The sequence below is a fragment of the Scyliorhinus torazame genome, chromosome 22 (assembly GCF_047496885.1).
Source record: "Scyliorhinus torazame isolate Kashiwa2021f chromosome 22, sScyTor2.1, whole genome shotgun sequence".
Lineage (NCBI taxonomy): Eukaryota > Metazoa > Chordata > Chondrichthyes > Carcharhiniformes > Scyliorhinidae > Scyliorhinus > Scyliorhinus torazame.
Window position 1 is genome coordinate 92,854,053 of NC_092728.1, and position 16,464 is coordinate 92,870,516.

At 45.3% G+C, this 16,464-nt stretch overlaps 1 protein-coding gene across 4 annotated transcripts in view; it reads left to right on the top strand.

Moving 5' to 3' along the window:
• The window catches only part of LOC140399221 (uncharacterized), a 38,801-nt gene that overhangs the window by 16,026 nt on the left and 6,311 nt on the right, over nucleotides 1-16,464 (top strand). For all 4 annotated transcript variants that reach the window (XM_072488589.1, XM_072488588.1, XM_072488591.1 and 1 more), the window contains 4 exons: nucleotides 7,891-8,119; nucleotides 10,234-10,320; nucleotides 11,771-11,836; nucleotides 12,494-12,579. In XM_072488589.1, coding sequence (XP_072344690.1) covers nucleotides 7,891-8,119; nucleotides 10,234-10,320; nucleotides 11,771-11,836; nucleotides 12,494-12,579 — 468 coding nt within the window. The remainder of the gene's footprint in view (nucleotides 1-7,890; nucleotides 8,120-10,233; nucleotides 10,321-11,770; nucleotides 11,837-12,493; nucleotides 12,580-16,464) is intronic.

Consider the following 16,464-nt stretch of genomic DNA (forward strand, 5'->3'; position numbering starts at 1 on the left):
TAAATAATAAATAACAAAAATGAAAACTAGCCCTAATTGGCAACTGCCTTGTCACAAGTAACACTCTCCAAAAATATAATTTAACAGTCCAATATATAATTATCTGTAGCAACGACCTATACGTACTATACAGTATATATTAACAACCCTGAGAGTCCTTCTGGTTCCTCCCCCCCCCCCCCCCCCCCGATCCTGGGCTGCTGCTGCTGCCTTCTTTTTCCCATTCCGTCTATCTTTCTGCGAGGTATTCGACGAACGGTTGCCACCGCCTGGTGAACCCTTGAGCCGACCCCCTTAGGACGAACTTAATCCGCTCTAGCTTTATAAACACCGCCATGTCATTTATCCAGGTCTCCACCCCCGGGGGCTTGGCTTCTTTCCACATTAGCAATATCCTGCGCCGGGCTACTAGGGACGCAAAGGCCAAAACATCGGCCTCTCTCGCCTCCTGCACTCCCGGCTCTTGTGCAACCCCAAATATAGCCAACCCCCAGCTTGGTTCGACCCGGACTCCTACTACTTTTGAAAGCACCTTTGTCACCCCCATCCAAAACCTCTGTAGTGCCGGGCATGACCAAAACATATGGGTATGATTCGCTGGACTTCTCGAGCACCTCGCACACCTATCCTCCACCCCAAAAAATTTACTGAGCCGTGCTCCAGTCATATGTGCCCTGTGTAATACCTTAAACTGAATCAGGCTTAGCCTGGCACACGAGGACGACGAGTTTACCCTGCTTAGGGCATCTGCCCACAGCCCCTCCTCGATCTCCTCCCCCAGCTCTTCTTCCCATTTCCCTTTTAGTTCATCTACCATAGTCTCCCCTTCGTCCCTCATTTCCCTATATATATCTGACACCTTACCATCCCCCACCCATGTCTTTGAGATCACTCTGTCCTGCACCTCTTGTGTCGGGAGCTGCGGGAATTCCCTCACCTGTTGCCTCGCAAAAGCCCTCAGTTGCATATACCTGAATGCATTCCCTTGGGGTAACCCATATTTCTCGGTCAGCGCTCCCAGACTCGCGACCTTCCCATCCACAAACAGATCTTTCAGTTGCGTTATTCCTGCTCTTTGCCACATTCCATATCCCCCATCCATTCCCCCCGGGGCAAACCTATGGTTGTTTCTTATCGGGGACCCCCCCAAGGCTCCAGTCTTTCCCCTATGCCGTCTCCACTGTCCCCAAATCTTCAGTGTAGCCACCACCACCACCGGGCTTGTGGTGTAGTTCCTCGGTGAGAACGGCAATGGGGCTGTCACCATAGCCTGCAGGCTAGTCCCCCTACAGGACGCCCTCTCTAATCTCTTCCACGCCGCTCCCTCCTCCTCTCCCATCCACTTACTCACCATTGAAATATTAGCGGCCCAATAATACTCACTTAGGCTCGGTAGTGCCAGCCCCCCCCTATCCCTGCTACGCTGTAAGAATCCCTTCCTCACTCTCGGGGTCTTCCCGGCCCACACAAAACCCATGATGCTCTTTTCAATCCTTTTAAAAAAAGCCTTCGTGATCACCACCGGGAGGCACTGAAACACAAAGAGGAATCTCGGGAGGACCACCATCTTAACCGCCTGCACCCTCCCTGCCATTGACAGGGATACCATATCCCATCTCTTGAAATCCTCCTCCATCTGTTCCACCAACCGCGTTAAATTTAACCTATGCAATGTGCCCCAATTCTTAGCTATCTGGATCCCCAGGTAACGAAAGTCCCTTGTTACCTTCCTCAGCGGTAGGTTCTCTATTTCTCTACTCTGCTCCCCTGGATGCACCACAAACAACTCACTTTTCCCCATGTTCAATTTATACCCTGAAAAATCCCCAAACTCCCCAAGTATCCGCATTATTTCTGGCATCCCCTCCCCGGGTCCGCCACGTATAGTAGCAAATCGTCCGCATACAAAGATACCCGGTGCTCTTCTCCTCCCCTAAGTACTCCCCTCCACTTCTTGGAACCCCTCAACGCTATCGCCAGGGGCTCAATCGCCAGTGCAAACAATAATGGGGACAGAGGGCATCCCTGCCTTGTCCCTCTATGGAGCCGAAAATATGCAGATCCCCGTCCATTCGTGACCACGCTCGCCACTGGGGCCCTATACAACAGCTGCACCCATCTAACATACCCCTCTCCAAAACCAAATCTCCTCAACACCTCCCACAAATAATCCCACTCCACTCTATCAAATGCTTTCTCGGCATCCATCGCCACTACTATCTCCGTTTCTCCCTCTGGTGGGGCCATCATCATTACCCCTAACAACCTCCGTATATTCGTGTTCAGCTGTCTCCCCTTCACAAACCCAGTTTGGTCCTCGTGGACCACCCCCGGGACACATTCCTCTATTCTCATTGCCATTACCTTGGCCAGGACCTTGGCATCTACATTTAGGAGGGAAATAGGTCTATAGGACCCGCATTGTAGCGGGTCCTTTTCCTTCTTTAAGAGAAGCGATATCGTTGCTTCAGACATAGTCGGGGGCAGTTGTCCCCTTTCCTTTGCCTCATTAAAGGTCCTCATCAGTATCGGGGCGAGCAAGTCCACATATTTTCTATAGAATTCGACTGGGAATCCATCCGGTCCCGGGGCCTTTCCCGCCTGCATGCTCCTAATTCCTTTCACCACTTCTTCTACCTCGATCTGTGCTCCCAGTCCCACCCTTTCCTGCTCTTCCACCTTGGGAAATTCCAGCCGATCCAAGAAGCCCATCATTCTCTCCCTCCCATCCGGGGGTTGAGCTTCATATAATTTTTTATAAAATGTCTTGAACACTCCATTCACTCTCTCCGCTCCCCGCTCCATCTCTCCTTCCTCATCCCTCACTCCCCCTATTTCCCTCGCTGCTCCCCTTTTCCTCAATTGGTGTGCCAGCAACCTGCTCGCCTTCTCCCCATATTCGTACTGTACACCCTGTGCCTTCCTCCATTGTGCCTCTGCAGTGCCTGTAGTCAGCAAGTCAAATTCTACATGTAGCCTTTGCCTTTCCCTGTACAGTCCCTCCTCCGGTGCTTCCGCATATTGTCTGTCCACCCTCAAAAGTTCTTGCAGCAACCGCTCCCGTTCCTTACTCTCCTGCTTCCCTTTATGTGCCCTTATTGATATCAGCTCCCCTCTAACCACCGCCTTCAACGCCTCCCAGACCACTCCCACCTGGACCTCCCCATTATCATTGAGTTCCAAGTACTTTTCAATGCACCCCCTCACCCTTAGACACCCCCCCTCATCTGCCATTAGTCCCATGTCCATTCTCCAGGGTGGGCGCCCTCCTGTTTCCTCCCCTATCTCCAAGTCCACCCAGTGTGGAGCGTGATCCGAAATGGCTATAGCCGTATACTCCGTTCCCCTCACCTTCGGGATCAATGCCCTACCCAGCACAAAAAAGTCTATTCGCGAGTAGACTTTATGGACATAGGAGAAAAACGAGAACTCCTTACTCCTAGGTCTGCTAAATCTCCACGGGTCTACACCTCCCATCTGCTCCATAAAATCTTTAAGCACCTTGGCTGCTGCCGGCCTCCTTCCAGTCCTGGACTTCGACCTATCCAGCCCTGGTTCCAACACCGTATTAAAATCTCCCCCCATTATCAGCTTTCCCATCTCTAGGTCCGGAATGCGTCCGAGCATCCGCCTCATAAAATTGGCATCATCCCAGTTCGGGGCATATACGTTTACCAAAACCACCGTCTCCCCCTGTAGTTTGCCACTCACCATCACGTATCTGCCCCCGTTATCCGCCACTATAGTCTTTGCCTCGAACATTACCCGCTTCCCCACTAATATAGCCACCCCCCTGTTTTTCGCATCTAGCCCCGAATGGAACACCTGCCCCACCCATCCTTTGCGTAGCCTAACCTGGTCTATCAGTTTCAGGTGCGTTTCCTGTAACATAACCACATCTGCCTTAAGTTTCTTAAGGTGTGCGAGTACCCGTGCCCTCTTTATCGGCCCGTTCAGCCCTCTCACGTTCCACGTGATCAGCCGAGTTGGGGGGCTTCCTACACCCCCCCCCCCTTGTCGATTAGCCATCACCTTTTTCCAGCTCCTCACCCAGTTCCCACGCAGCTGTATCTCCCCCAGGCGGAGCTCCCCCCGCCCATCCTCTCCCATACCAGCTCCCCCCTCTCCCCAGCAGCAGCAACCCAGTAATTCCCCCCTCCCGCCCCCCCCCCCCCCGCTAGATCCCCGGCTAGCATAATTACTCCCCCCATGTTGCTCCCAGAAGTCAGCAAACTCTGGCTGACCTCGGCTTCCCCCCGTGACCTCGGCTCGCACCGTGCGACGCCCCCTCCTTCCTGCTTCTCTATTGCCGCCATGATTATCATAGCGCGGGAACCAAGCCCGCGCTTCTCCCTTGGCCCCGCCCCCAATGGCCAACGCCCCATCTCCTCCACCTCCCCTCCTCCCCCATCACCACCTGTGGGAGAGAGAAAAGTTACCACATCGCAGGATTAGTACATAAAACCCCTCTTTGCCCCCCACATTCGCCCCACCACTTTGTTCGAACGTTCTTTTTAATAACCCGCTCATTCTAGTTTTTCTTCCACAATAAAAGTCCATGCTTCATCCGCCGTCTCAAAGTAGTGGTGCCTCCCTCGATATGTGACCCACAGTCTTGCCGGTTGCAGCATTCCAAATTTTATCTTCTTTTTATGAAGCACCGCCTTGGCCCGATTAAAGCTCGCCCTCCTTCTCGCCACCTCCGCACTCCAGTCTTGATAAACGCGTATCACCGCGTTCTCCCATTTACTGCTCCGAGTTTTCTTCGCCCGTCTAAGGACCATTTCTCTGTCCTTAAAACGGAGGAATCTCACCACTATGGCTCTGGGAATTTCTTCTGCTCTCGGTCCTCGCGCCATCACTCGATATGCTCCCTCCACCTCCAACGGACCCGCCGGGGCCTCCGCTCCCATTAACGAGTGCAGCATCGTGCTCACATATGCCCCGACGTCCACTCCCTCCACACCTTCAGGAAGACCAAGAATCCTCAGGTTGTTCCTCCTTGCGTTGTTTTCCAGTGCCTCCAACCTTTCCACACATCGTTTCTGATGTGCCTCCTGCGTCTCCGTCTTCACCACCAGGCCCTGTATATCGTCCTCATTCTCGGCTGCCTTTGCCTTCACGACCCGAAGCTCCCGCTCCTGGGTCTTTTGTTCCTCCTTTAGCCCTTCGATCGCCTGTAGTATCGGGGCCAACAGCTCTTTCTTCATTTCCTTTTTGATCTCTTCCACACAGCATTTCAAGAACTCTTGTTGTTCAGGGCCCCATGTTAAACTGCCACCTTCCGACGCCATCTTGGTTTTTGCTTGCCTTCCTTGCCGCTGTTCTAAAGGATCCACTGCAATCTGGCCACTCTCTCCTCCTTTTTCCATCCGTATCCAGGGGGGATTCCCTTCTGGTTTACCGCACTGTTTTTAGCCGTCAAAATTGCCGTTGGGGCTCCTATCAAGAGCCCAAAAGTCCGTTTCACAGGGAGCTGCCGAAACGTGCGACTCAGCTGGTCATCGCCGCACCCGGAAGTGAGGGGACATAAATTTAAGGTGAAAGGTGGAAGATATATGAGGGATATCAGAGGTAGGTTCTTTACCCAGAGAGTAGTGGGGGCATGGAATGCACTGCCTGTGGAAGTAGTTGAGTCGGAAACATTAGGGACCTTCAAGCAGCTATTGGATAGGTACATGGATTACGGTAAAATGATAAAGAGTAGATTTATTTGTTCTTAAGGGCAGCACGGTAGCATTGTGGATAGCACAATTGCTTCACAGCTCCAGGGTCCCAGGTTCGATTCCGGCTTGGGTCACTGTCTGTGCGGAGTCTGCACCTCCTCCCCTGTCTGCGTGGGTTTCTTCCGGGTGCTCCGGAGGAAACCCATGCTCCCACAGTCCAAAGATGTGCAGGGTAGGTGGATTGGCCATGATAAATTGCCCTTAGTGTCCAAAATTGCCCTTGGTGTTGGGTGGAGGTGTTGAGTTTGGGTGGGGTGCTCTTTCCAAGAGCCGGTGCAGACTCAGAGGGCCGAATGGCCTCCTTCTGCACTGTAAATTCAATGATAATCTATGATTAATCTAGGACAAAGGTTCGGCACAACATTGTGCGCCGAAGGGCCTGTTCTGTGCTGTATTTTCTATGTTCTATGTTGAGGTAGTGAACATAGAACTGTACAGCACAGTACAGTTCTATGTAATACAAATCTTCAGGATTGGGTCAAATATGACACTGAGGCTGTGAACAGTCCGGTTCGGCTTCAGACAGCTGCCCTTCGGCCCACAATGTTGTGCCAAACTAGTCTGAAACTAAGATCAAATCAACCTACTCCCAATCATTCTAGTGCACTCCATATGCCTATCGAATAATCGCTTGAAAGTTCCTAAAGTGTCCGACTCCACCTTATAAAGAGCAAATTGTTTTGACTTTCTAGTTCTGCTGATGGAGAAAATTTGCAGTACAGAAACATTCAGCCCAATTCATCTATGCTGGTGTTTATGCTTCACACATGCATCATTTCACCCCTCTTTGTCCAATCCAGTTAACATTTCGCATATGTATGCTTCATCACCATTGCCAACTAGGTGGGACTGCAACTGCCTGGTTTCATTCTTATTTATCCAATATCCAAGGATCTATCCTTGGCCAGCTTCTATTTCTCATCCTGCATATTGGATGATTGCAACCTCATCCCAAAGCACCATCAGTTTCCACATTCCGATGGCACACTGCTCTACTTTGTCCTCACCTCTCTCGACCCCTCTAATGTTTCAAAATTGACACGCTGCTTGTTCTGGACAAACATAAATTGCCTTCAAAATATTGGGAGGACGGGAGAAATCTGTTCCATCACAAGTACAGTTCCTTAGATACTGATTCCATTCCTCTGTTTGGCAGCTGTCTGAAGCCGAACCGGACTGTACACAGCCTCGGTGCCATATTTGACCCAAAGATGAGCTTTCTGCCATGTAGCTGCATTGTAATTGCTTGTTTCAACCTCATTCTGTCCCTACCTTCACACATCTGCTGAAACTTTAATCCATGTCTTTGCTACCGGTTTACTTGACCATTCCAATGCACTGCTACAGTTTCCTCCTCCTCTTCCTCCTTCCCCCCCCCCCCCCCCCCCCCGCCCGCCCGCCCGCCCGCCCGCCCCCAAGCATCTTCTGTAAATTTGAGATGATGTAAAACTCTGCTGCCTGTGTCCTAACTCACACAAAGTGCTGTTCACCAATCACACCTGAGTTCCTGCTCGCTGAACTTGTATGTATTACCTTAAGGTTAAGCAACTGCTTGATTTTACAAATTTCACCCTGATCTAAAAGTCCCTCCGTGGCCTTACCCACCCTAGCTTTATAACCTGTTCCAGCCCTGTGACCCCTTGAGATATCTACAGTTCTCTAATTCTGGACTCACGCGCATCTCCTATTTAATTCCTGCACCATTGGCAGCCTTGTCTTCTCCTGCCAAAGCCTTAAACTCTGGAATTCCCACCCTAAACCTATTCACTTCTCTTTACTCCTATAAGATGTCTCCTTATAGCCAACCTCTTTTATCATGCTTTTGATCATCCACCTTAATAGGTCTTTATGTGGCTTCATGTCAAATGTTGTTTCATAATGCTCCTTTGAAGTGCCTCAGAACATCTTAGTATGTTAAAAAGTACATCTACAAATACAAGTTGTTGTATATGTTCGGAAATGATAAAGCAACTAAATATGTTATTTTACTTTTTATAGTTATGTTGGTGTTTTTGTACCATATATATCCATAAATTCAGTGATGTAACAACTACTAAGAAACATCATATTTGATAAATTGAAATAATATTGCCTAGTTTCTTGTTAGATTAACATGTTATGGTCGAAAACAAAATTTCTTTAAATACGTTTTCTTTTTAAACAGCTTTGAATGTCGGACCCTGGAGTGAGGAGGAGAAGACGACGTTTATGAAGATAATGGAGGTGGTTATGAAAAATAGGATACAAGAAGCATCCCATGATCTAACGAGCACACTTTCAAATACAAACAGGCTTCATTCAATCCTTCGTGAAGAACTATACAAGGACATTCCTTGGTCTGCAATTGCAGACCAAATGGAGAACAGAAACTGGGCGCAATGCAGGCAGAAATGGTGAGCCAATTGTTGTGAGTTAGAGTGAAGAGTTAAATCCTTTTAAGATTTGGAAGCATTATAGCTGTTGCAATGGGGCTAAGATCTCACACTAAAGTTTTGCATCTCATAGCTAATTTCTCAAATAAGAAAACGGACATTGACCTTTTAAAATGGCTGAAACCATATCTGGCTATAGCCTTTTGAACAATAGGAGCTAATCTGGCAGTATCAAAAGAAATTTGTGCCTCGTTTTCTCTGTAGACATGCTAACATCGCCTATGTACTGCAGAGATAAAATTCAAAGTGAATTATATAAAGGCCATCTCCATTTCATAAGTCAAGCCTAGCCAATTGGAGCCGTCTGCTAGGACAAGGAACCAGACCCTGGAACCTTCCTTTCAAATTCTTAATTATTGGAACATTAACAATCCTAGAAACCCAGGCAAAGGAATATATGCCCTTTGTCAAAGCCAAAGTGAACGGCTCAGACAAGGGGTTCTGACAAAGGTTTAATGCCTGGTCCCTGATCCTGCTTCTCCTGGAACCCCTGAACCTCTGTATGTACCATCGCCTACAAGGCTGATTTATCTCTCAAGTGCCTATCTCATTGTGAAAGACAACTCTACCGGAAAAGTAAATTATTTATCCAACATCAGTTCAGCCTGCTGACCTCTTGTGAAGGAATACACCATTAAACTTTGATTCTGGACTCTGGACACAGATTAAACAATTATTTTCTCTGTCTTTGCCCTGTAGATGTTTCTTTCCTTATCCACCTCATTTTATTATATGAGTGAAAAGGAGACAATGTTGCTACCCTCCTCCTATGTTTGAGTGTGTGCAAATAAACTAACCCACCGAGTTCGCTGTGGGGCTATTAATAAAATTGGATCACACCAAAACTGAAGAGTTGGAAAATGTGCCACCGCTTATAAAGGGGGAGGGAAATCAAAAACATCTTTTTTGTTTAAGGGCAAGTGGTGAGAGGTGAGATCAGGACTGTTGAAGTTCAAACCACCCTCCTGTCTCTGACATATGTTACATGAACTCTCTTCTTTCCAGGGTGAATTTGAGGATCCTCAGTATTTCTGCAGACTGGCCAATGGCCACTGTTGCTAAATCTCTCCTGCTAGAAATTAAACTGTGCCGACAGAGAAACTCGTTCCATCTGTCTATTGTCCATTTCATGGCATTGAATATAAGGCAGTCTATGGACCATAGCGTAACAGGTCACAGGTGCTAGCATTCCGCCAGCTATGCCTTGTCTTGGTTTGCTGGTCTTGGATAGAATTCCCTCTAATGCTGGTTACAATGTTTTTTTTTAGTCGCATTGAGAATGGACATTTGTGGAAATTTGGTGTACGCGTCAAAAAATTGCTTTATAAGTGGATTGTCGAATAATAATTTTGGATATGGTTACCCTGGCCTACAATTTTTACTCATTAGACTTTCTTAATTTTGAACCATTGGGCAATTACAAGATCTTTTATGTTGACAATAATTACCAATGTCAATTAATTTTAACAGCAGCCTGCATTTATATAGCTTCTTTAACATTGTAAAACATACCAATGCCCCTGGGTTACTACTGCCACAGAAATTACTGGACAAGCTTGTTTTTCATCTTTTAATATTATTTTCACAGTGACTTCATTGCAGTGTTAATGTAAGCCTACTTGTGACAATAATAAAGATTATTATTATTATACACCCAATATTTTGAAAATCATTTATAAGATTTTAAAGAAATGGGTTGCTGATCAAATTTATGTAGCTAAAACTAGTTTAGACAGACTATTGTGAAGAAGGAACCTGAGGTGTACCTGGAGTGTTTGAAGGGATGAACGGCAGCTGTGACAACATTTAATGGTATTAAAATTTGACTCTGAGAATCTGGAATTTGAGAGAGTGCTTAGACACCTGAACAAGGATTGCCCACCAAATCGGTGCAGTGTAATTTGATATATTCGTTCACCAAAGTACCTAACTAAAGCCAGCCATTTGCTGCTGGGATTAAATTCCTTGCTGCAATATGGTTTTCTGCTATGCTATATCACCACATTTAGTTAATCATTGTCTTTAAAATCCCCAAATGAATGCAGTGATTTTAACTTCCTTTTATTCTGTGACAGGATGCAAATCTTGATTACAAAAATGACTGGAGGGGTGGACCCCTCAGAATTTAATGGCTACCGGGCAAAAATCAGTCTCATCAAAAGGTAAAATGTACACTTAAGGCAACAAACAGCATATTATGGAGTAGTGGCTTCATATTAAAACATTAATGTAATAAAATGGAAAACTCTCAATTTGAGTTAAATACCTGATTAAAGGAATTGCAGGATAACAAATTTGATTTGAAGGCACAAGCGCTGTTGGTAAGGATGATGCAGTGCCTATCCTCTAATGTACAGCGTAAACAATCTAATGGCAGAACTTGACATAGCCCAGATTTTGCAGTATTTTTTTTAATACCAATTTAGAATACCCAATTCATTTTTTTTCCAATTAAGGGGCAATTTAGTGTGTCAATCCACCTATCCTCCACATCTTTTTGGGTTGTGGGGGCGAAACCCACACAAACACTGGGAGAATGTGCAAACTCCACACGGACAGTGACCCAGAGCAGGGATCGAACCTGGGACCTCGGTGCCGTGAGGCCACAGTGCTAACCACTGCGGCACCGTGCCGCCCCCAGATTTTGCAGTATTAATAATAATGAAACTGTCAATGAAACCTTATTGCTCCTCTGAAACAGATAGCAACTTCTGGACTAAAAATTAGAAATACTCAGCAGATCAGGCAACATCTGTGGAGAGGGAGACAGAGTTAACAGGCCACGGAATCTTTTCCGTCCCACTAAATGGGCAGATGCTTTAGTTTAACGTCTTATCCAAAAAACAGCACCTTCAACAGCATAGCATTTCCTCAGTGTTGACTTGAGCATCTGTCTTGATTATTGTGCTCAACCCAGAACCTTCTGGCCATGAGCTAAACCATGCCTGATTACAAGGGGGAACCCTATTATTGTTCAGGGAAGGATGTGAAGGGGTGAGAAAAGAAGTGCAGGAAATGGTGGAGACTTGCTTAAAACCTAGTCATTTTTAATTTTTCCAGTTCTGACCAAAGGTCATGAAGTTGAAATATTCCTGCTTAAAACTTGTTGCATTCTAACTTTTCCCAGTTCTGATATAATTTCATTGACCTGAAACATCAACTCTGTTTTTCTCTCGTCGCATCTGGTGCCAATTCTACCGAGTACTTCCCAGCATTTTACATTCTAATTTGACTCCCAGCAGCTGCAGTATTTTGCTTTTCCTAACAACTCCTTAAGTATATGTTAAATGTGGGAATCCAAATGTTGTGTCAGTGATTCTATGCTTCCCCATAGTGGGGGGCGGTTGTTAAATTCCCCTACAGACTGCAATCGAAAATAATCAGTAAACTGATGAGAACTTTCACCGTTACACTATTAGCCTCGCAGTTGAAAACCCTTGGGAAAGCTTTCTACCTTGTCTAATAAGGTATAATCGTGTTTTTAAGAATGCACTAAATTCATAATTGCTCTGTAACCCACTACTATATGACTGTTTTAATTTTTGTGAGATATTTGGGAAAAGGATTGTTGATGAAAACTGTAGATAAGAACCCTATGTTTATATTTTGCAGGTTGTATCTGCTGAGAGTCGATGATGTTAATGATGTGGACTGGGAGGATCTTTGCAGCGTTGTTGGGTAAACAACATGATCTTTTTCGATTTTGTACTGCAGTAACAGCTCCGAGTGGACACAATTGGGTAGATGTGGTCTTGTAACCTTTTGGAAGTCCTGCTCTGAGCTCATCACTCGGTGGAGTGATGCCTATTCTGTTTATTAAAGAAAATAATCCTCAGGATAAGTATATAATTTTTAAGAGTTTTTGCAATGCTCCAATCTCATACAACTGCATCAGAGACCCCAGTTGATGCTTCTAAGCACTTGATAGCTGCTACTGTGATTAGTGACAGTATCTAAATCCCTTCCATCAGATTACTGTTATTGTTTCCAGTTACCTATTTCTATGGTGAGTTGCCCTCTGTGATGGACTGAACATTTTAGTGCATAATTATCATTCTGTTGGCTTTCTGTTGTTACCGGTGAACTTCATTCACATGTCAAATGTGTTTACAGTATCTCAATACTGTCTCTTAAGAGTTTGCTCGGTGTTGAAAATATAAATTTATTTTCTGTTCCAATGAGTTTTGACGCTCTCCATTTTCTTGCCTGAATCTCTCAATGGAAATGGAAATAAAGTTCTGGTTTTCAACAAAAAATTTAATGTAATATTAGGATTTGTTTACAGGGTTAACGAAGAGTTAATATATATAGTTATATCCCTGTTTCTTTTTCTAGAGATGTCCCTCCCTTATTCATTCAAAGGATGTTCTATAGATTGAAAAATCGCTATGTACCTGAATGGTCCAGGAAATCCTTTGGAGGTCAGTATCCTAATTCACTGACTTTTTAGTTAATAGTAGTATTACTTTTTATGTTTCCATCTCGCATTCCTTATGAGAACAGAGGGAGATCTCCTGATGGTTCGACTTGTTAATGCAGGGAGTAGTTGAGCCATAGGTCCCAGGTTTATTCTCCGGCTGTCTTGTTATTCAAACTCAGTTTAGGCAATACTTGGACTTGGCATAATTGTTTCTGGATTTGGAAAGGGCTCTTATAGTATTTCTGTCATTGCTGATGATGTTGATTCACTTATCAGATGGTATGTTGTATATGAATGTGAGTAAACATAATTTTGTTTTGAAGATATCTCTTGACTTTTAATTCTCAGAGACAAACCTCAGTGGATCTTAAAATGCGGAACTGGAGAAATTGGGGGAAAAACAAAAATTTCAGCATTCGCACTTTTCCAACGAGTTCTGAAACTTTACTCTGAGTTGTACTGTCTGCTTCACATCAATCTGTAACTGAAACACGGGAACTTTATCACATTTCTGCAGGAGGAAAGCTACAACGGCAGTTAGTTGTGTGGCTTTTGATGCTGAGTGTATGTGAACTGTGTGTCTTGTGAGTTGTGGGTATTATTTGAACTCAAATTCAATCTCGTTCATTTGAGACATTAACCAAAAAAGGCAGCAGGAGACAGTCCGTTGAAGTAACTCCGGAAACTTTGCTTGAGACATGAATTAATACTTAAAGCAGGGCAGCAAATTGACTATGGCTCTTGCTTTCTGATTTGGCTCTCTCCCCACAGCCTCTGTGGGTCTTCTGTTTCCTTGTGGACAGCGGGCTCTGCAAACTTCACTTTCAAACTTGGTGCACGCCTTGCTCACTGAAAGCTGCTGATAATTAACCCTTTCCAAGCCTCAACCCATAGTGTGATCAATTATGTTATTGGTCTAGGTGGGCATGATCAATTTGTAATTGGTTTCTCGGAGGGTGATGCCATTTCCCATAGTCCTCTGGCAGTCTAAGGTGTCAATTACTTGTGGCACCATTCCTCTCAAAGTATGTTTCTGTCACATCTTGTTAAGATCAAAGGATGTTTTAATGGTATCTTCCTTGCTCATTTGCTTTGGATGGAGGAAGTCTGCTATCTTTATGAATAGTGCCTTGAGCACTTACGATTTTTTTTATTTGGTGCAAGCCCTCATTTAAATCAAACCCTTATCAGTGACTGTTTTAGAGACCCTGTCCTTTACTCTGTAAGTGATGGGGCTTGGACTGAGTCGCTTCAATGTTAGAACAAAGAATAAAGTATAATGTTGCTTACAGCGTAAAACTATGTTTATCTAATACCAAAAGTTACAATACAAATTGTACTTAGAGTGAGTATACAATATAAGTGCATAGCAATGGTCACTGTTTAAAATGTGACATTCCAAACCAGTCTCCTTATACATTTAGTTAATACATAGTGTTGAATAATAAGGATCTAAAGAATTGTATTATTACAACTAATCACATACTATCACAAAGTTTGACTCCAATACAAAGTTAAAGGTAATTGCCACTTCTTGAAACCTATGAGCTAAACTAATGTAAGAAACAACTGCTGTTATACTTTCTTCCCTTGGACCCATAAATTCCTGCTAGCCTATTTGCCGATAACAAATCTGAACTGCCCATTCAACCTTGAAGGCTACAAACTCATGTCAAGTGAAGCTAAGAATAGTCACATGGTGCTAAAATTCACTTGAAATTTGATCAGAATCGTATTAGTATGTTGATTGATTATTACACTTATACTTTAGCAAGTCAAATTCAAAAAAGTGCTGAGGGCAATAGAATCACAAATGAAAAGGATAAAGGAGAAATGATGTTGAGAGGATTAATGGTTAGGTGTGTGGGGACGGTCTCCCGAAACCAGCTTTAGAATGGGAGAAGGTGCAATTTGGATCAGCATCCAGTCACGCAAAAACAGTCTTGGGCTGCGAAAAGAGGTCCAGCAAGTTTGAGAGATAGTGTGGTATGCATTGATTAAAGGGACAGCAGCTTTGCCTTGGGTAATATTAATGGATTTTTAAAGTTACACATCTGCAAAGGAATGTTGTCTTGGAGAGTTTACATGTGGGTCTGACCAAGTAGGGAGTCTTTTGGGGGCAGCAAGGTAGCACAAGTGGATAGCACTGTGGCTTCACAGTGCAAGGGTCCCAGGTTCGATTCCCCGCTGGGTCATTGGCAGTGTGGAGTCTGCACATTCTCCCGTGTCTGCATGGGTTTCCTCCGGGTGCTCCGGTTTCCTCCCACAGTCCAAAGACGTACAGGTTAGGTGGATTGGCCATGCTAAAATTGCCCTTAGTATCCAAAAGGGTTAGGAGGGGTTATTGGGTTACGGGGATAGGGTGGAAGTAGGGGCTTAAGTGTGTCAGTGCAGACTCGATGGGCCGAATGGCCTCCTTCTGCACTCTATATTCTATGGGATCTGGGGGCCGCAGGCAAGGCCAGCATTTGTTGCCTGTCCCTAATTGCCCTCTAACTGAGTGGCATTTTAAGATCCACATTGCTGTGGATCTGGAGTCGCATGTGGACCAGACCAGGCAAGGACAGTAGATTTGCTTCCCTAAAGGACATTAGCGAACCAGATGGGTTTTTACGACAATCGACAATGGTTTCATAGTCATCATTAGATGATGATTCCAGATTTTCTTATTGGATTCAAATTTCACCATCTGCCTTTGGGGGATTCGAACCCGGGTCTCCAGACCATTACCACGGGTGTCTTGATTACTAGTCCAGTGACAAGACCACTACGCCATCGCCTCCCCTTTCCCAGCTATGTCCTGTGCACCAGAAATAGGACAAATTTAACCCAGCCAATTATCACCCCATCAGTCTACTCTCGATCATCATTAAAATGATGGGAGGGGTCATCAACAGTGCTATCAAATGGCACTTGCTGAGCAATAACCTGCTGACAGTTGCTCAGTTTGGGCTCCGCTAGGGTCACTCAATTCCTGACCTCATTACAGCCTTGGGTTCAAATTAAGACAAAAGAGCTGAATTCCAGAGTTGAGATGAGAGTGACTGCCCCTGGCATCAAGTCAGCATTTGACGAGCATGGCATCAAGGAGCCCTAGCAAAACTGGAGTCAACTTGAATCGGGAAAACGTCACCGGTTGGAGTTGTAACTGTTGTGGTTGGAGGTCAATCATCTCGGTTCCAGGACATCACTGCAGGAGTTCCTCAGGGTAGAATCCTAGGTCCAACCACCTTCAGCTGCTTCATCAATGACCTTCCTTCCATCATGAGGCCAGATGTGGGGATGCCCACTGATGACTGCACAATGTTCACCATTCGCAACTCCTGAGTTACTGAAGCAGTCCATGTTCGGTCAGCAGGACCTGGACAATGTGCAGGCTTGGGCTGACAAGTGGCAAATAACATTCACAATACACAAGTGCCAGGCAATGACCATCTCCTACAAGAGAGAATCTAACCATCGCCCCTTGATAATCAGTGGCATTGTCATCACAGAATTCCGTCACCATTAACCAGAAACTGAACTGGACTAGCTATATAAATACTGGAGCTTCAAGAGACGGTCGGAGACTGGAAATCCTGTGGTGAGTAACTCATCTCCTGACTCCCCAAAGCCTGATCGCCATCTACAAGGCACAAAACAGGAGTGTAATGGAATACTCTCCACTTGCCTGGATGAGTGCAGCTCCTGCAACACACCAGAGGTTTGACACCATCCAGGACAAAGCAGTCCACTTGATTCGCACACAACATACATTCACTCCACTCCTGTCAGACTGGCAGCAGTATCTACCATCTACAAGATACACTGCAGGAACTCATTTCCTTTAACACCACCTTTCAAACCCATGACTGCTACCATCTAGAAGGACAAGGGCAGCAGATAC